At 36.0% G+C, this 22,411-nt stretch overlaps 1 protein-coding gene across 1 annotated transcript in view; it reads right to left on the reverse strand.

Annotated features, from left to right (window-relative positions):
• Positions 1-319: 319 nt before the first annotated feature.
• Positions 320-22,411, reverse strand: part of LOC121419019 (galactosylgalactosylxylosylprotein 3-beta-glucuronosyltransferase 3-like) — a 28,696-nt gene continuing 6,604 nt past the window's right edge. The window contains exons 2-4 of the mRNA XM_041613279.1: positions 9,248-9,807; positions 8,401-8,697; positions 320-3,764 (exon numbers count right to left, since the gene is read on the reverse strand). Coding sequence (XP_041469213.1) covers positions 3,666-3,764; positions 8,401-8,697; positions 9,248-9,807 — 956 coding nt within the window. The 3' untranslated portion in view covers positions 320-3,665. The remainder of the gene's footprint in view (positions 3,765-8,400; positions 8,698-9,247; positions 9,808-22,411) is intronic.

The raw sequence follows: 22,411 nt of genomic DNA on the forward strand, positions 1-22,411 counted from the left end.
GGGGTACATCTCCGCATCCCCCGGGATTTACACCCGTTCTGTGATATTTTATGCCTATAAAGCTCCTCATATTTTAATACAAAACCTCCCATCTATACTCGCGACGCTACATTTGAATGAAGTCAATTCCTGGATTCCTTCCTCTAAGTCGTTTATCCCCCCCCCCCCTCTCCCCATGCACTCAAGGATTGATAAGACATGGAAAACAAATGGCTAGATAACACATATTAAAGTTTATATAAATAATCATATGCATCATAATGGCATAAACATTTAATAATTGAAATACAAAAGATAAACTCTTCAAAATTGAGTCCCATTATCTACCAGACATGCATTCTAATAACATGTTAAAACATATGATATATATATAAACATTTGTCCGATAAAATCTTGTCCAAAAGTTTCAGGTAAAACTCTCCTCGTGAGTTGTCATAACTACAAATGTGCAATCAGAAGCTAAACTATATTTGAAGCACATAAACGGGAAATTGAAGAAGGGATTATACTTAAATAAGTTGTGGATAGAAAATAAAAAAACTTGGTTGGACATGAATTGCAGTATACTTTTAGCCGTCTCACCCAGTATTTTCGAGTGTATAATGTAACTGCAATCATATATTACACATCACATGCATGGCATGAATATCGCACTCTACTTAAGAGTAACATTTTTGTGGTAAATTTAACCCATTCACAGTACAACATAAAAAATGGGTGATCTGTTCATGAGGCAAAAGTGTCTTACGCATTCTACCAGTTCATAATTAAAAGAATGAAACATGGGAGGGAGAAGAACTAGGATGGCAAATGAGAAGACCCCCCCCCAAAAAAAAGAAGAGGAGGTAGAATAAGATAATAATCAATCAACAACAACAACAACATCAGTAATAGCTTTCAAATAAAGAGGAGGGGAGAAAAATGACAACAGTAATATTTTATGAATGGAAAGATGGGGGGAGGGAAGTCTGCAAATTTGCACATACATTGAGTTTTGTGGAATGTAAAAAATTGGCAAGTTAATAACAATAATAATATTAATAGTTACATTTCTAAAGCACTTTTAAAGACATTGATGAGCTGAGTTACAATTTCGGCATTCTAACACAGTAATACTGGAAACATAAGATTTCATTTCAGCCAGCACTGCATGTAGTGATGAAGAGAATTACAGGAATAAAATATGTAATAGCCATATGACAATAGTTCATCAAATAATTAAAGTGAGATAACTTTTCTAATTTATTTAATTCAATGACAAATGTAAATCCATTGATTTTGTTTCAAGTTATCATAATCATTATGATAAAGGCCACTCTCTATATTGCTTGGCCCAAAACTACAATCCAAAATGTCTTTTAATATTAGACTGAAAAAAAATTAATCAGTGAATATTTTTCTTCTTTACAAATCAAATTTTCATCTTGTTTCTGACTGATTTTAGCACCATAAGTATACATGTACAACTGTCAATACCGGGTAAGCATGTAGTGATGATCCCTGAAATAGATTAGGTTTCATAATATTGCAGAACGACAGTCTTGCTGACTGATGGTTCACATGTCAATGCAGAAATTTTTAGGATACCTTAAACTTACTTTCATTTTTAAAATCCTTTTGGTGAAGATCTTTTATATGCCATTTTGACAAGAGAAGGATGCACAAGAAAAATATTTCATATATGCATACACCACAATGGTAATATCATTAAGTGAGAAGTGAGATTTTATAGAGTCAATGGCAACAGTAGTCAAATATGACTAATCGCAACTCAAACCAACATAAGAAGAAGACTTTAAAAAAAACATAACTTTAGAATGTTACAGGCAACCAGGCACTAGCAAAGACATGCTATAACTCTGTTCAACAGAGGGCGCCAATGCACACAAATATTATCAATCACTTCCCAATTGGTAGAGTAGGGGATCTATATATGTCTTGAAGCATTAAATTGAGAACAGTGCCATCATATTTAATTTATCTCAATACCATTTGGAGACTAGGAAATTGGCAAGATTGAACAAATATTTTCTTATACCTACTAATTAATGCTAGGTTCACTAATTCAAAAACATGCTTCTAGAATTGAAATAAATGAAACAAACTTCAATGATCTATCAAATTTATCCGAACAATCATTAGGATCAATAAATCGAGTTCCATATTATGACAACAAATCAAGGAGACTTTTAAATTTTGTTTTTTCCCCCAAATTAAAAAAAATTGTTTAATATCAACATATGATGATAATACATAAAATTCATACCTTGGAAGAAGACCTAAATTTATACAAAACTTTAAGTCCTCTCATTGTCTTCAAGACCATTTAAGTTTAGCACTTACTCATTATTTGATGAACTGCTAATGGGCATGCTCACATATTTTGTTTTCTTTTTTTTATAATGGGCAATCAATTATAAAAAAATAGAAAACAAAAGATATAAGATAAGTGAAGTACTGGTTATACAAAAATAAATATACAAATATTTCATGCTCATAAGGGTTACAGACAATGCATTGATTTCATACCACAATAAGATATGTAGCCTTGTCATATGCCATTTATCCAATTGTAAACTTGACTGAGTGCAGTGCATGATGCATGACTAATACAAAAGAAAATATGTTTGCATAGTAAATAAAAGTCAAAATATAAGCTCAAAACCTGATTGATAGGTCAAAATCCTACTTCCACGTAGCTCACCAGTTCCTCCCTTGGTGATATCACTTTAGAGCAGCTACACAGTGAAATGCACATGTTTGTATGTGCTCACCACATAAAAGATATAATGCCATATATCACATTAGTTATCACTATTCCAAATACATTTAATCAGTCATTTTTTGTGTTTCAATTGGAAGACAGGTATGTAGCAAACAACTCAGACCTATCTTGTTTATACTATCTTTTCCCCTTTTCTTCTTCAATTTTTTTTTCTAAATTAGATACATAAATTTTCTATGCTTTTCCAACAAAGTTAGAATCTATATTCCAAATCAAACTTTGACAAAATAATAAACATTGAATTCACATGCTAACGAGTTAATGACAGGATATTTTAATGTAGAGAGGTTGGATTTCATATTTAGCTTTTGGGAATCTAAATGATTGAAAATTTGATCCAGCACCCAAACATGTTTCAGTTGTTTGAAAAGTCATGACTATCTTACAATTGGCTTCATGAAATGAACCTTCTTATATCAAAGGGATGGAGGGTCACAACCTGTGAATATTCCCATGCAAAGTGGATCAAACAAGCCCCTCACCCTGAGCATACAGTACAGGAGGGGGATAGGAGAAGATGTAACTATCCCCCCCTCCTTACTTTGGATCCACTATATCATCACTACATGTACAAGGAATATTTGTTGGAGGTATGTGGCAAAGGATAGATGTCAGTTATTCAATCCATGGAAGAGATGAGATGAATAGGGGTTGTGTTTAACCTTTCATATGCCACTATCGCTCTATGTGTTGACACGCAATGTTTGTTTCTTTTAATTTGAGTCCTTTAACATTGACTCTTTTAAGGCATGTGGTCTATACTATAGTAACATGATAGGTTTATAAAAGACAAAATATCCTGTAAAAAAATTGCACATTAGTTTAATTTTCCTTATCCCTGTGCTTGAGGAGTTATCTTATGAATGACTTGTCCTCATGATTATACTTCTATTCTGGGATCTGATGGTTTACCGAGTGCAATCAATTTGTCCTCTTGTTTCCACTTGGGTTTTTCAGTTCTTGTGTGCCAGACCAGTACCTGGAAGAAAAGATAACACAAATTTAATTCTCATTATCATTAATTAAAGTGAAAAATAATATCATATATCATTTGAATCTATTTGTTTTTATTTTATGTAAGCTTATTCATGAAGCTACAATATCCATGTTTATTTTGCTCTGTGCATGATATCAACCAGGTTGAACTGATGCAAAGGCTGCTACTTTGGCACTTGGAAATAAGTAATTCAGAAGGAATCCCATTAATCATCTCTTTCATTCATGCCCCGTCATTTCAGCACAGTAAAAAAAAACAGTGGGAGAGATGTGGGGGAGATGCTGAACAGAACACCTGAATCATAATTCATATCTTAATATTTCATTTTTGTCTCACCTGCGAAGCAAAGTGAGACTATAGGCGCCGCTTTTCCGACGGCGGCGGCGTCAACATCAAATCTTAACCTGAGGTTAAGTTTTTGAAATGACGTCATAACTTAGAAAGTATATAGACCTAGTTAATAAAACTTGGCCATAAGGTTAATCAAGTATTACTGAACATCCTATTAGAGTTTCATGTCACATGACCAAGGTCAAAGGTCATTTAGGGTCAATGAACTTAGACCATGTTGGAGGAATAAACATCGAAATCTTAACCTGAGGTTAAGTTTTTGAAATGTCATCATAACTTAGAAAATATATGGACCTAGTTCATGAAACTTGGACATAAGGTTAATCAAGTATCACTGAACATCCTGCATGAGTTTCACGTCACATGACCAAGGTCAAAGGTCATTTAGGGTCAATGAACTTTGGCCGAATTGGGGATATCTGTTGAATTCCCATCATAACTTTGAAAGTTTATGGATCTGATTCATGAAACTTGGACATAATACACTACTCAAAAAAAGTTAAGGACCACTTTTTAAAACGTATATATTTTTTTTATACAAGGTGTTTTATTTCTGGAAATACCTCAGTACAACTGTCCTGAATGTCCTTAAACACACTGTAATCAATTTCACGCATGGGTGGTTTCAGTTGTTGCACACTGTCGCTCTCATCACTGCACATCCTGAAAAGTGGGTTCACAGGGGTATCAACTATCGACATGAAGAGGAAAAAACGAATGTCTGAGTGTCTTTCAGGCAGCCTAGTATCGCGTATGACCTCCTCCTGCAGCAATAACGGCTTCACAGCGCTGTCTCATGGAGCTAATGAGGTGATTAATGTCTCTGACGACCAGTGCATCCCATGCAGCCTCCAGAGCCACACCCAGCTGCTGCAGTCCAAGTGGATGGGCTTCGAGCTGCTGGATACTTCTCCCCATCATCCCCATCATGTCCCAGACGTGCTCTGTCGGGTTCAAGTCCGGGAACCTCGCTGGCCATTCCATACGCTCAATTCCATGGCCCTCAAGGAACTCGGTCACCACCCTAGCTCGGTGGGGACGGGCATTGTCATCCATCAAAATGAAGTTTTCACCCACATTTTCAGCAAATGGCACCACAATAGGTTCGAGGACTTCATCCCTGTACCTCATTGCTCTCCCTGGGACCACGTAGAGACGAGTACGGTTGTCATAGGTGATGCCTCCCCCATAACGGTCATGTTCTGCAATACAGGGGTCAGCAAATCTCTCTCCTGGTCGCCTCCAGACTCTCAAACGTCCATTGTTGTGGTCAAGGGAAAATCTGCTCTCATCTGTGAACAGAACTCTACGCCATTGCTGTCTGGTCCATCTGACATGCTGCCGAGCCCAGTTGAGATGAATTCTTCTGTGAGCAGGGGTGAGTAGGACACACTGAGCTGGCCGTCTGGCATTCAAATTTGCTCTGTGAAGTCGGTTACGGATTGTTTGAGTGTAAACAATCACTCCAGTTGCTGCAGTGAAGTCATTATTGAGGCGGCTTGCACTGTGAAAGCGGTTGCGGAGACTGAGATTCGTCAAGTAGCGATCATCTCTAGGGGTTGTTGAAACTGGTCGGCCACTACGGGGTCTCTCAGAGTATGGCCCTGTCTCTCGGTGTCTTTCACTTGCTCTGCTAATGACACTGCGTGACACGCCCATCACTCTGGCTACTCTTCGCTGACTGAGGCCAGCTTCGAGCATCCCTAGGGCTCTGGCTACATCTGTTTCACTTAGGTGGTGTCTTGGCATTGCTGTTGTAGGCAATTTGTTGATTCTAAAGACAGTAATTGCTTTGGAAGCCACTTTTATACGGGCCCACTGCAATGATGTGAGAAACATCGTGAAAGAACTGCATGTTTGAAATTGATTTCATTGTGTTTGAGGATATTCAGGACACCTGTATCCTGGCATTACTGTTGTCAGCAATTTGTTGATTGTAAAGACTAAAGACAGAAAATGCTTTTGAATCCACTTTTGTACCACTTCACAATGGGCCCGCTTTTCAGGATATGCAATGATGTGAGAGACATCATGCAACAACTGAAACCAATGCCCGTCCCCACCGAGCTAGGGTGGTGACCGAGTTCCTTGGGGGCCATGGAATTGAGCGTATGGAATGGCCAGCGAGGTTCCCGGACTTGAACCCGACAGAGCACGTCTGGGACATGATGGAGATGATGGGGAGAAGTATCCAGCAGCTCGAAGACCATCCACTTGGACTGCAGCAGCTGGGTGTGGCTCTGGAGGCTGCATGGGATGCACTGGTCGTCAGAGACATTAATCACCTCATTAGCTCCATGAGACAGCGCTGTGAAGCCGTTATTGCTGCAGGAGGAGGTCATACGCGATACTAGGCTGCCTGAAAGACACTCAGACATTCATTTTTTCCTCTTCATGTCGATAGTTGATACCCCTGTGAACCCACTTTTCAGGATGTGCAGTGATGAGAGCGACAGTGTGCAACAACTGAAACCACCCATGCGTGAAATTGATTACAGCGTGTCTAAGGACATTCAGGACAGTTGTACTGAGGTATTTCCAGAAATAAAACACCTGGTATAAAAAAATTATATACGTTTTAAAAAGTGGTCCTTAACTTTTTTTGAGTAGTGTAGTAATCAAGGACATGCTCATCACTGAACATCCTGTTCGAGTTTCATGTCACATGATCAAGGTCAAAGGTCATTTAGGGTCAATGAACTTTGGCCGAATCGGGGGTATCTGTTGAATTACCATCATAACTTTGAAAGTTTATTGGTCTAGTTCATTAAACTTGGACATTAGAGTAATCAAGTATCACTGAACATCCTGTGCGCGTTTCAGGTCACATGACCAAGGTCAAAGGTCAATGAACTTTGGCCGAATTGGGTGTATCTGTTGAATTACCATCATAACTTTGAAAGTTTATGGATCTGATTCATGAAACTTGTACATAAGAGTAATCAAGTATCACTGAACATCCTGTTTGAGTTTCAGCCAGGTCACATGATCAAGGTCAAAGGTCATGTAAGGTCAATGAACTTTGGCCATGTTGGGTTTTTTTGCTGAATAACCATCATATCTCTGTAAGTTTATTGGTCTAGTTCATAAAAAAGGGAAATAAGAGTAACCATGTATCACTGAACATCTTGTGCGAGTTAGAGTAGTATTCAAAGTGAGCACTGCTGCTATATTGAACCGCGTGATGCAGGTGAGACGGCCAGAGGCATTCCACTTGTTTTTTATTAATACCAGGTAATCTAGTCTACTCTACTGGTTGTATCATGGCAAGTATGAATTAAATGTATCCACAGTGTCTCTCATGCTAAGTGTAGGGGAGAGCAGGGTTAGTTGGAACATGGGGTAAGTTGAAACATTGTAATTTTATTTAAAGCCTGTAAAATAAATTTATGCAATACTGCCCACAATTTATTGCTATTAATAATACAACAGTGTTGAATCATTATTGCAAAAAATTGAGGGCAGTATTGCATAGATTTATTTTACAGGCATTAAAGAAAAGTACAATGTTTCAACTTACCCCATGTTCCAACTAACCCCGGTCTCCCCTATCTATGATTATAAGTCTTTTGAATAACATTCTATTTAAGTCAAAGCTAATTTGATTTGATCAAAGATTTTGATTGTATTATTTTGACTGGATGGACTGCATGAATTGTTTTGGGAGACATGATGGCACTTAGTCATTTGAGACATATAAAAGATATTCAACTAGAGCTGCATTGAAGTCAAAGCTTATTCAATAGCACCAGTATATTTGATCACAGAATTTGATTGTATTACTTTGACTGCATGGACTGCATGAATTGTTTTGGGAGACATGATGGCACTTCAGTCATTTGAGAGTTGAGACATATAAAAGATGTTCAACTAGAGCTGCATGGTATTGTTGTTTTGGTTTTGGACTATCATCTCTTATATTACCATGATATGGCAGCAAGCAATATATTCCCTCAGTTAAGAATAACTCAAACAATTGTTATGACCTTTTCCTTTGAGCTGCTGATTTGGATTAGAATACAGATAATACTGTGAATTAATGACCTTACTTTCATAAATATTATCATAACAGGTTTCTTGTCTGAACAACTTAAAACCCTCATTTTTTTTACAATATCAAATGAGATGATGTATTGCGGACCAACAATTTTCTATCATTCCATTTTCAATGTTACAATTACACTATGAAATGGAGATAAAGAAATATAAATCGGCAATATCAACAAATGTGTTGATATAGCTGATTTTTATTTCTTTATTTGATTACCTTTGTACACATTTCTGCCAGAGGTTCCAAGTCTTCCTTTCTGACTCCCAGCTGTACAAGAAGACTAGACTCCACATAGCCCCTCATTGAGGTGATGTCAAACCTCGCATGTGGTTGCTGCCTAAAGAGCTTGAGACTCACTGCAAATCCAGCCATGTCCATTCCGAATGGTCTGTCAGGTGCCCACATGGTGTACCAAGAGGTAACCTTTCCTGCGTCGTTTAAAATAGGTCGCTCAAAGCGAAGTGCACCAACAAGTCCCACAGGCCACACACTGACTCTCTGAGTTGTTCTCATCTGCAGTGAACATGAAAAATATGTATCATAAATTAGAGGTTTCTTGCAACAGAGACATACTTATGAAGAAAAAATAAATAAAAGAATGTCATCTTTCAGCTATACCTGTATCATCTTCATTGAAAAATAGAGCACTATATCTTGTTGTTTATCATTTAATAGTTTATCTTACCAAACATTCTTTTCTAAAAATAACTGCCATTTATACTCCTTTAGCTAAAAAAAAATGCCATGAAATTTCTACAAATCTAGGGTTTATATTCTGTCCATTTATCAATTATTCATCAAAAAGAATTCAAGTAAGGATTATTCTTATAACAGTAATCACCACTTGATAAAACATAATATAAGAATGTACTATCTGTTTTATCAGGGGCCCATTTCATACAGACAATTTTAACTATGCCATCATGGTTTCTACTACATGTACAGAAACTTTGAATTTGATTTTGAGCCTTGTTACCATGGTACAATGTAGTTATCTTGATTGCAACTCGACCAACATGTGTTTCCATGAAACAGCCCCAGATCTAACATTTCTCTGGCCTACCTCTTCAAAAATCTGCAAGCTGTATGTGTTGTCATCATCTGCGAAGTAGACTACCCCTTCTTTATCTTCAGGAACATTCTCTAGAATCCAGTCAATTGCAAGGTTCCTTTGATCAACTCCCCTAGGTTTCCTCCAAGAAGCCTCATTCTCCTTTAACTTGTACTCATCTGTTGTTTTTACATTCAGGTGGGTGTACACTAGGCCAGAGTTTTCCAAGAACTTAGATACGAGCTGGGTCTTTCTCTCAGAATCCTCCACAACTATCCAATGAAAATTTCTAATATGGAGGAAGGTCTGGCTCAACCGCACTAGTTCAGCCTTCTGCACTGGTCTGGTGTACGTTGGTGTGACGGCAAAGATGGTCGGTACCCGAGGGCTCTCAATTCCTAGAATCTCATTAACAGTACTGGCAGCTTTGGCATATTGCTTGTTCAAGGTTTGAGTGATTGTTCTTAATTTAGTTTCAGTTTGCCTCATATAAGCTCTAGTTCTTTCAAGCTCATGTTTGTAATAATCTAACATAGAGTCTTCTCCAATATCTTCTGACATGCATCCAGGTCCTATAATAGTAAATCAGCAAAGAAAGTAAAAACATGTTCAGTGATCTATGGAAATGAAAATAATTGCAATTTCATAACCAGTCTATACAGAAATTATTTATATACTATACATTAAAATACTAATAGAGTAGATGTCCTAAGCAAGAAAGCCATCTCACACACTGTGTGAGACTATACCTCATAAGTTCTTCAAAGTATTATTCCCCTAAGAATCAGGGTAGGTATTTTATTATATTGGATTGATTCTTTATGAAATTGCTCCAAGGTGGTGATGACTGCTACATTCTGATTATTTTCAAAACTTTCATCATTAAAAAACCTACAGTATATATTGATGGAAAATATCATCAACAGCAAAAATCAATCATTTATTTGGGGCATTAGTCCCCTCTCAGAGTGCAATAACATCTTCAATCTATGTAAGGAGGTGTAGTGAAGCAAGACATTTCAGATCAACAGATAACGAATGAAACAGAGACCAAAGCTTTCAGTTGACCTGAAACTCTGTGTCAAGTCTATGATGCATTAGGTTAAGCACTGTAACAAAAAACAAAAAAAAAATCATATCTCTTTATTTATTTAAACTATCATGAATCCAATGTAATCATGAATCATGATTAAGATGAATATAGTTGGCTCTTATTAATTTTTTGTTGTTGTTCATCTGACTCAGAATCAACTAAATTACATGTAGCTTTATCAGAGATGATGTTATCAATATTTGTAATTTATAATCTAGACATATTTTGTAAGACCCTCTATTTGCCTCATTAAAATAAGTCATGGTGCATTTGGGGTCACTCTAGGAGGGATCTCAACAAGGTTGAAAAAAAGCTGCCAGAGTAGTCAGACTTTCAAGCACCATTGTGCTAAAATACACAGATACTTCATTAAAATTTTTACCAAGATATAATTTAAGATATCTAAATTGGTGTGGGACAAATTCACCTCTGAAATGCCCAAGATTTGTAGTTTTATTTATACAAGGTAGCATTGTTGGTTTCAGAACTGCTTTTATACAATAACTTGTTATTGTATAATGTTCAAATTGTGATTGACAGCAGGGCTCCCTTGTAAAGCAGGCCTCTGGCTTGAATGGGACTACCCTGCTTTTTATAAAGAAAACATGAATAAATAAATAAATAAATAAATAAATCTGAGCCTAATTTATATTATAATATATAGGTATGTGCACATAGGGGGCATCGTGAGTGCTGGTTTTGGCTGCACGGTTTTCGCGCGGGTTTTGCTGCAAGTGGCATCGCCTCTGTCTGGGCGGCTCATCGAAAATGGGGTTTAATGCGCATGCGCTCATAGTTGATGCAATCTCGTGCCTTTAGTTTTACAGATAGTTGAAGATGTGCCCTTTCTGTACATATAAGTTTTAATGTGGATACTCGCCTGTAAAGTGTGGATATCAGAGCTTGAAAGTTCATCAAATTTTTGGATGCGTAAATGATCGAAATTTTTTTATGGTAAGTAGAAATAAGTTCCAATTATGTATATGAACTGTTTTAGTATATATTTATATTGCCAAAAAGATCTGTATTGTTTTTACTTGATAATATTGTGCCATACCGTAATTATGCTGATATTGATTTAAATATTTGTCACAAAAACATTCTTTCCTCCCAAGGTTATAGGGTCGAGATGTTTGATTGTTCAATCATGTTTCATCAATTGGAAACTGGATTCTTTTGGAAGTGGAATATTAATGTTGACTTATTAAACTAAAATGCAAAATCTAGTGTTTCTTTTTTTTATTTTGTAGAAAAAAAATACATTTTGAAACTTTTTGATCATGTTTCATTATTTAAGACTGGATTTGCTTTTGAAAAGGGAATATCATAAATGTTGACTTTCTAATTAAAATGCAAAATTTGTTTATTTTTTAATTTTTTCTTTTTAGTTTATTTTTTTATATATACATTTTCTAGTTTCTTTTTTAAATTTTTGTATTGTTTATTTTTTAATTTTTTTGTCATGTTTCATTATTTGGAAACTGGATTTGCTTTTGAAAGGAGACTATCTTAAATGTTGATTTTTCTATTAAAATGCACGAACTATATGTTGTGTATTTTTAATTTTTTAATTTTTTCACTTTTGTAAGAAAATACATGAAAACTCAGAGGAAATAATATTTCATTTCAAGATGGGTCTAAGTCCTGTATTTATGTTTTTTATTATTAATTTTACTATTTATTTTTTTTATATACTTTTCTTTTTTTTTATTAGGGGTGCATTTGGGGGTTGTGTTTTGAATTGGAAAATGGGGATGGGATTGGTACAAGTTTTGTGTCACTTTTGTTTCTCTTGTTTTTAGAGTTTGTTTTGGAGCTTTGATGTCTGTTTTGTTGTTGTTTAGAGCTTTGTTATATTTTTTCCTTGTTGTTTTGTTTTAAAAGAAATAGGCCACTCTTTTCCTTTTCTTTTGGCTTTAACTAATAATTTGAATTTATCAATTTTTCTTTAAAAAAGAGAGCTCAAACAGGGCCTTTGTAATACAATGTATGTATACAAATCTAAGAAATACATTGACAACTGATATTAAAATGACCACAAATATTTGGTACAAGTTTTTGTGTCACTTTTGTTTCTCTTGTTTTTAGAGTTTGTTTTGGAGCTTTGATGTCTGTTTTGTTGTTGTTTAGAGCTTTGTTATATTTTTTCCTTGTTGTTTTGTTTTAAAAGAAATAGGCCACTCTTTTCCTTTTCTTTTGGCTTTAACTAATAATTTGAATTTATCAATTTTTCTTTAAAAAAGAGAGCTCAAACAGGGCCTTTGTAATACAATGTATGTATACAAATCTAAGAAATACATTGACAACTGATAGAATATATTAAAATGACCACAAACATGACAAATATTTGGATGAATATGCGCGACTTAAACTGGAATAACTTTATAATTTCTTGAAGAAAATTAAAGTTCTTTAATCTTGGTATCATTTGAAAGGTCTTTTTAAGAGCTTTCAAGTGATACCAAATTTATTCGTATTTGATGATTTTCATTTTTTTTGTCACATACCTATATATACCTATACCTATAATATAAACTCTCGCATTTGCATGTGATGTGTGGTCGTCTATGCTCACTCACACAACATGCGAGGTTAGTAATACTAACCTCGCACAACGCATGTGGTTTCATAGTGGACTTTGACGTTTTCATTCATCACACGAATGTGAGGGAATAAAAAACGCCAAACGTTTCAGTATTTCTCCACTAATGATTTCTTTTTAATAGTTTTAGTTTTTTTTTAAAAATGAATTGGAAATTATTTATAAAACTGTTTTTATCGCTTACCTCCAAGTCTCAACCAGGATACTCCGTTCGATCCGTCCTTAATACTGCGGTGGAAAGTACGCAAACAACAATCGAAAAGCAATTTTTCGTATCGAACATTCTCAATTCAAGTCGTCAGCGCGTAATAGGAAATTGTACCAAAAATCAACAGGTTGCATCTCATGTATATACTTATTGGTAAAGTACGCCATCTTTTGACAAGATGATGATGAAAGTGGATTGAACGAGCAAGAAAATAATGCTGATCGCCTAGAATGCAGCTAGCTTGCAACAAAGTAAACAAAGGTACGGTAGGCACTTAAGAACCAAGTTTGAAAGGACACTCGTAAAATTATGTCACTCTCGCGATGAATATTCATTAGATCCTGGTCGTGCGTGTTCAATACAAACTCTCTGCATGCATGCACTCGGTGTGTATTGAACACGCACGACCACGATCTAATGAATATTCATCGACGAGAGTGACATAATTTTACGAGTATCCTTTCAAACTTGGTTCTTAAGTGCCTACCGACTTTGAAATAATATCGCGCGCCCTCTTTAGGCAAAAGTTGATATCAACGCTGATCAAGAGGCATCTACGTGAAGATCACGAAAAATGCTCTTATTTTATTATAACAAACAGCAAAGAGAATTCAACAAACGATCCATATCATGGTTCGGTAAGTGTTATAGTAAAATTAAAATTCATAGCTATGATGTAAAGTCATAGTTATTTTAGTAAAAAGGGTGTGAAAGATTCGCGTGCACCAGGGGCCCGTTTCTCAACACCGTCATAAGTCTAACTTCTTGACTAAATTGGAGATAGTGAGCTACTTGTCCGCTAACCGTTTCACGAAGCCCTCTTTACCAAGATCGGGTACAACAACCTCACTAAATATTTATGACATCTCCGAACCTGTCACAACTTCTTTCTTAATGACGTAGTGGCATCACGTGGGTAGACTATGACATGCAAAAGTGCCTAGAAATGAGAAAATTATAATCTTACGTAATCAATCAAAGATGTTGAAATTACATCAAAAAACAAGTTGGATAATGCATTCTATGATCATTGTAATACAAAGAATCTACAAAAACTGTTGGTAATACTCCACACAACCATTCATTTTGAAATAGTAAAATAATTTATTTGATAAAGATTCTACCACGTCAGGCCATCCATATATGGACTCGTATTTGTTGTTTTCAGACCCCTATTAACATTTTGATAAATTCTATCTCTAATTTATGCATAGAATTTGTCAAATAGTAAGTTTCAGTATCTAAGATTTAAAAGAAAATTGTTAAACTATATTTTGATGATGTTTGGAATCGTAAAATACCGTATAATTATCATCATTTTACAATGAAAACCGTTATGGTTTTACTTTCGTAAACTATTGAAACTGGATATCCCGGGGGTCCCCATCTCAACGTCCACATGTGATTTTTTAGTCACGAGATCAATTATTCATAATTCCATTTTCTCAGCAATTGAATGCTCAAGTCTTCATGGTCTAAGCATGTATGGTGTATAATATACCTGTGCTATTATTCTATAAAGATGAAATTCCCATTTCATCACAATATTTGCAATTTTGTTATAATTTTTCTTTTTGAAAATTATGCTATTTTGTGACTAAGGCTACGTCTCGTCTGCTCTTTTTACCGATAATATCACTCTAGGCGACACCGCAATACTTACCCGTGTTAAGAAACTGGGACTCCACTCACGCGCATTTGGGCCGCCCTAGCTTAGAACTAAGCTTTCTTTCCGTAAAAAAAAATTATTCTTATGATTCAATAAATGTTATTTAATACATGATTACTGTTAAATCGGTACTCACCGGTTCTTTTCTTGAATTTTCTGCCAATTTCCCACGCTTCTGGCTACAATTCCGCGTTAAATTTTGTCGCCATAGGCAGCTGTTCATGCAACTTTATTTATAAATGGAGCGCCCTTTACGAGAGTTGTTAATGCCGCGGAGAAATCGTTAGGCATTTTGGCCTGTGTTCAAGGCGTAGCTGTTCTATTTTTTTATATGTGTGAGATCGAAATCACAGCGAGTAAACACTCTTCCATATGGAAGAGTGTAGGCCTATACTCGCTGTGATATGATCCCGATAGGGAGGCGCATCACCCCCACCCACATGGGCGCAAACCCCAGGGCCGGGGGACATGTCCCCTCACCCAAAATAGTAGGGGGCACATTATGAAATGTCCCCCTACTATTTTTGGTCATTTCGTTCAAAATCGAAATACTGGAAGAGACGATCTTACTTTTGGGATGCCTCCTTTTTTTTTACTTGTTTGCTTGTCAAATTTCTTTTGGTCAAGATGACCTTCTTTAGAGGGTGATAAACCTTCCTTTTTTTTGTTTGTTTTTTGCTTGTCAAATTTTCCAGCCCCTGGTCCCCCTACCTTTGGGGAGAGATTTCCGCCCTTGCAAGTAGACATACTCTTGATATTGTTTTTCGAATCTGCACGGGCGTCGAGGGCTGGGGATGAGGAAAAGCGGTGAGACGAGAAAAAAAAATAGAAGGGAAAAGGCGACAGAAAAAAAGTGAACGAAAGAAAAATTAATGAAAAATAAAAGGGAAGAGAAAATGGGGAGAAATGTGATGGGTAAAAAAAATTATGGGAAGAGGACAGAAAAAAAGTGAACGAAAGAAAAATTAATAGAAAATAAGAGGAGAAAATAGGGAGAAATGTGATGGGTAAAAAAACTTATGGGAAAAGAGCACAGAAAAAAAGTGAACGAAAAAAAAATTAATGGAAAATAAAAGGGAGGAGAAAATAGGGAGAAATGTGATGGGTTACGTCGAGATTTCATGTGCAAAAAGAAATTAGCAGAGGTTGACATGTTGTCCGTTTGGGCAAATGCCTGTCTATTTCTCGGACTGGCGCTCGTGTTGCAAAAATTATTACCGTAAGCTGATGGAATCACTGCTTCATGTATACCGACAGTGACAGGATTTAGCCAGGGGCGGATCCAGCCTTCGCCAATAGGGGGGGGGCGGAAATTTTTTCAGCCATATTTTCCCCGATCGGCCGCTCGAATATGATTTTTGCCGGGATTTTTTTTGTTTCTTTGAAGGGGTAGTCCTAAATGGTCACTTTTTAGATTTATTCTTATGAAACATAGATGTATAATACCAAAACCCTTATTTGCAATGCGAGCGGAAAGCGAGAGCTAAATTTTTTTGGAAATTTTATGTACTTTTTCCTAAAATTTTGAACATTCTGGGAAATGTTTGTTTTCCTGAAAAAAAAGATGTGTATGCAAGTTAATAATTACTACGAACGTAAAGAGTGAGCAGAAATGAAGTGATGGAAAAAGTATTGTTAGATACTTACTTGCAGTTAGCCATGAAGACGTTACACATTTTAAAAAATCAAATAATGCGAGCGCGAAGCGCGAGCCGAAAATTTTTGACATTTTTACCTAAGGAATGGAAATTCTTAGACGTTTTGTAACTTAACTGAATAGGTATATAATTAAACATGCGAGCACAAAGCGTAAGCAAAAAAATTCGAGATTTAGACCTGCTGAACAAGACACTCTATTCAATTAGTATTGTAAATCATGAAAAGGATGAGTAAGTGGGGATCTTCCTTACATTAATAATGCGAGCGCTGAGCGCGAGCAGAAATTTTGTGTATACGTTTTGAACTGCTCAAAATTGTACCTGTTATGGACTGCTTGCATTTAGCCATGAAGACTTTACATATTTCAACATTCAAATATTGCGAGCGCGAAGCGCGAGCTGAAAAATTTTGACCTTTTTTACCTGAATAATGAAATGCTAAGCACTTTTTGTAATCTTGGAATGACTCTAAGTATTTTATTGATGCGAGCGCGAAGCGCGAGCGGAAAAATTCTGGACACACTATTCATGTTTTATCATGAAAAGGATAAGTTATTTATCCGCGAGTAGACACTTTTTTGATATTGTGATCTGAAACTGGATAATGATTTAAATAGAGAACAATCTGCGTATCTGAATTAACGTGTGTTTTAGATTTCGACCTAGAATTTGGGTATTCTAAGTAACTTTCTTATCATGAAAATCAATAAAGAGAGCGCAAAGCGCGAGCTAAAAATATATGATATAACAAAGGGTGAATTTAAGCTCTGTAATGCAAACACTTTGTGGGAAAATTGTGAATTGTGATGGATCACAGTTCAAAAAGAGCTGATGTATTTTATTATTATTACTTTGAGTTTTTACATAGGACCGGAACATTCTATGAGGGCATTATGTCATCATATGAAAATGATGACCATCTTCCTATTTCTCTTCCTAAGCATGAGAGCGCGAAATGTGTTAATATTATGGCCTGAAAACTGGAAATTTAAAGCACTTTGTAATTATGCATAAGCATATCAATGCGAGCAGAAATCGCGAGTCGAATTTTTTGATAAACTGTCATCAAATTAGTTTGATTTAGAATTAATATTGGGATATACATAACCGACTAATCAAAATGCTAGCGTGCGGCGCTAGCTGATACGTTTTAACAATCTGACCTGAATAGGGAACTTTTTGAGAACTTTATGGAATACAGGAAAATAATAGGTACCTGGAAATTCAAATTTTGCGAGCGCGCAGCGCAAGCAGAAAATGATAATGTTCAGACCATAACACAGACATTTTTACAGAGCACTTTTTAAAATCAATTTGTAAATGAAACACAATAATGAAAGTTCAATTTCCCAGCTGAAATATGTTTTGTATATTGACTTCAAAGTTTGATATTTCAAGCTCCATATTGAGCAAGATATATGCAAATACCCTAAAAGACAAAAAGGCGCGAAGCGCGAGCGAAAATTCTGTATCCTAACAAATAGATTAAAAAAAAAAATATTTTCAAAGTCTTCCCCTAATGTTATTTCATTAAATCATGTTTCTCCTCTTACGTTTGCCTTTCTTCTTTTCTCCTCTCTTTTCCCTTCCTTTTCTTTTTTCCTTTCTTTTTTTTCTTTTTTTGCTCCGCCAATAGGGGGGCCCGGGCCCCTCGGCCCCCCTGGATCCGCCTATGTTAGCGGTTGTAGGTATAAATCACGCTCTAAAACTGTGTTCTTTATCAAAATGCTGTCCTTCATATTCATTTTGTTCGCAAAAGAATATAAAGTTAATTTCAATCATTGTCTATAGTTATCCTGTTTATGATAAAAATACTTAGAAATTGGGTTAGGTTAGGGTTATCAAATTATCAGGGCAGAAAATATATTTTTTTTCTGATTTTGCGCGTCGAGCTGGCATTATTTGATCTGTGAGATTATGTTTTTGATGACATTCATTGTATTCACATCAATAATTATTAAACATTGCGCACGCGCCGTGCGCCGCATGAATTATGTAGATCAGGTGAATAACTTACCGCTACACACGAGCAGTTGCTCTATATATTCTATGTAATATAATCCCGGGGGGCCACTTACATTGAGGAGTGGATACCATGCGCGACCAAAAAAACACGTAAAAAGGATGTCTTTTTCACGATAGGGCACGTAACGTACGTAACGTGATAAGGGTGTCAAAAACACAAAAATAATGAAAAAAGGGTATCTATTTTGCTAGGAAAATTACGTGTTTAGGGTCAAATTTGCGGGATGATAAAACAAAATTAAAATGTTTTGTAAAGGATGTCCTTTTTGCGCCAACACTTCGTGTTTAGAGTCTGATTTGCGCGAGGTGTAGAAGGTGGGGTCATACTAAACCAAATAAGGTAAAGCCGACGACCGAAGGACCTGTAACAATAAAACATTCCTTTACTTGTTTAGGGGTTCATTTCAGGGAATATTTGCCAAGAGTATCGTTTTGTTTCCAATACTTGTTAAGGGTAGGTTTTCGCACGCCAATACTTGTTAAGGGGTGCATTTTCAGAATATGGAAATTACGTGTTTAGGGTGCTTTTCGAGACCCCATGGTCGCGCATGGTATCCACTCGTGAATGGAAGTGGCCCCCCCGGGAATATAATATATAGAGCAACTGCCCATTTTTAATGGTCCATAATATACCCACTTTTTTCTTTTTTGGAACGAGTATGAATTTATCTACTGATATACTGAATGTACAATAAAAGTCATTATCATGTATTTCTTGGCATTTCATTTACTTTTTTTACCATAATTATATCACATACAGTAGCTGCTCGCATAGGCCTACGCCGTCACAAATAACAAAACAAAATCTCACTTTTTTTTCTTTTTTGGTGGGGGATGGATTTTCCATACGCATACGTACAATTTTTCAAATTATTTTTTTCTGCTATTTTCATAATAAACTTTAAATGATTTCGCCTTTGCACTATTATTTTTTTTAAGACAAAATAACAAAATTACATCTAGTCATCATCATCATATCATCGTCACCAACTTCATTCTCATCTTTATCACCACTACCACCATCATTATCATCATCATCATCACCGCCACCATCACCACCACTATCATCTTCACCAAGATAATTTTCATCATCATCATCATCATTGCCATCATCGTCTTTTTTTTTCTTATTTTTTCTCCTTCCTGCTTTTTTTGCTTCCTATTTTCCTCTATTTTAGAGGGGCACACCACCATGCCCCCTCTCTGGATATCCGCCTCTAAATACGTTTGTTGTTGTATATAAGTTGGCGGATGCCTCATGAAATGAAATAAGATAAAATAAGGAAAGGGAAACTAAGAAGAAAAAAAAGGACTGAGGAGAAGAAAAAAGAAAGCCAAACAAACAAGAAAAAACAATATCAAAATTTTGTTGTAAAGTCTTCTACGTCAGTTTAATTATGTTTTCAATGAAATGAGAACATAAAAAAATTGAAACAAGTAAGATGGGCTATACATCGTAGCAAAGAAATAGAGGGAAGCTCCGAGACAATAAAAAGGGTGAGAAAAAGAAAAGACTTTGAAATACTCACAACACGAGCATAATAAAAAAATATGGAATAAGCAAGGACAAGTAGCTGAGGGACCCCCCCTCTCTCTCTAGTTATTTATGTATCAAACTCGCATACACAAGAATTTCTTACTAATCAAAATATTGCGAGCAAAAAGCACGAGCTAACATTTTTTTAAATATTCAAAACTGATAGACACATTTTAAACAATTCATGAATCATAATAATTATACAATTAGCTTACCAATCGAATCATTCGATTGCGACAAATGATCTGAGAATTAATGTTTTTAGGAATTCATTAAATTAAAGCAAAGTATCTCAACATTAAAATAATTAAGGCGGGCGCAAGGTATCGGCCACTCTAGGCGACACCGCAATACTTACCCGTGTTAAGAAACTGGGACTCCACTCACGCGCATTTGGGCCGCCCTAGCTTAGAACTAAGCTTTCTTTCCGTAAAAAAAAATTATTCTTATGATTAAATAAATATTAATTAATACATGAATACTGTTAAATCGGTACTCACCGGTTCTCTTCTTGAATTTTCTGCCAATTTCCCACGCTGCTGGCTACAATTCCGCGTTAAATTTTGTCGCCATAGAGAGCTGTTCATGCAACTTTATTTATAAATGGAGCGCCCTTTACGAGAGTTGTTAATGCCGCAGAGAAATCGTTAGGCATTTTGGCCTGTGTTCAAGGCGTAGCTGTTCTATTTTTTTATATGTGTGAGATCGAAATCTCAGCGAGTAAACACTCTTCCATATGGAAGAGTGTATACTCGCTGTGATATGATCCCGATAGGGAGGCGCAACACCCCCACCCACATGGGCGCAAACCCCAGGGCCGGGGGACATGTCCCCTCACCCAAAATAGTAGGGGGCACATTATGAAATGTCCCCCTACTATTTTTGGTCATTTCGTTCAAAATCGAAATGTATTTTGGAAGAGACGATCTTACTTTTGGCATGCCCCCTTTTTTTTGCTTGTTTGCTTGTCAAATTTCTTTTGGTCAAGATGACCTTCTTTAGAGGGTGATAAACCTTCTTTTTTTTGTTTGTTTTTTGCTTGTCAAATTTTCCAGCCCCTGGTCCCCCTACCTTTGGGGAGAGATTTCCACCCTTGCAAGTAGACATACTCTTGATATTGTTTGCGAATCTGCACGGGCGTCGATCGAGGGCTGGGGATGAGGAAAAGCGGTGAGACGAGAAAAAAATAGAACTTAGAAGGGAAAAGGCGACAGAAAAAAAGTGAACGAAAGAAAAATTAATGGAAAATAAAAGGGAAGAGAAAATAGGGAGAAATGTGATGGGTAAAATAAATTATGGGAAAAGAGGACAGAAAAAAAAGTGAACGAAAGAAAAATTAATGGAAAATAAAAGGGAGGAGAAAATAGGGAGAAATGTGATGGGTAAACAAAATTATGGGGAAAAATTCTGGACGCACTATTCATGTTTTATCATGAAAAGGATAAGTTATTTATCCGCGAGCAGACACTTTTTGATATTGTGATCTGAAACTGGATAATGATTTAAATAGAGAACAATCTGCGTATCTGAATTAACGTGTGTTTTAGATTTCGACCTAGAATTTGGGTATTCTAAGTAACTTTCTTATCATGAAAATCAATAAAGAGAGCGCAAAGCGCGAGCTAAAAATATATGATATAACAAAGGGTGAATTTAAGCTCTGTAATGCAAACACTTTGTGGGAAAATTGTGAATTGTGATGGATCACAGTTCAAAAAGAGCTGATGTATTTTATTTTTATTACTTTGAGTTTTTACATAGGACCGGAACATGCTATGAGGGCATCATGTCATCATATGAAAATGATGACCATCTTCCTATTTCTCTCGCATGGGAGCGCGAAATGTGTTAATATTATGGCCTGAAAACTGGACATTTAAAGCACTTTGTAATTATGCATAAGAGGCATTATATATCTATCAATGCGAGCAGAAATCGCGAGTCGAATTTTTTGATAAACTGTCATCAAATTAGTTTGATTTAGAATTAATATTGGGATATACATAACCGACTAATCAAAATGCTATAGCGTGCGGCGCTAGCTGATACGTTTTAACAATCTGACCTGAATAGGGAACTTTTTGAGAACTTTATGGAATACAGGAAAATAATACGTACCTGAAAATTCAAATTTTGCGAGCGCGCAGCGCAAGCAGAAAATGATAATGTTCAGACGATAACACAGACATTTTTACAGAGCACTTTTTAAAAATCAATTTGTAAATGAAACAAAATAATGAAAGTTCAATTTCCCAGCTGAAATATGTTTTGTATAATGACTTCAAAGTTTGATTTTTCAAGCTCCATATTGAGCAAGATATGCAAATACCCTAAAAGACAATAAGCGGCCAAGCGCAAGCGAAAATTTTTTATCCTAACAAATA

The sequence above is a fragment of the Lytechinus variegatus genome, chromosome 7 (genome assembly GCF_018143015.1).
Source record: "Lytechinus variegatus isolate NC3 chromosome 7, Lvar_3.0, whole genome shotgun sequence".
NCBI classification, from domain to species: domain Eukaryota; kingdom Metazoa; phylum Echinodermata; class Echinoidea; order Temnopleuroida; family Toxopneustidae; genus Lytechinus; species Lytechinus variegatus.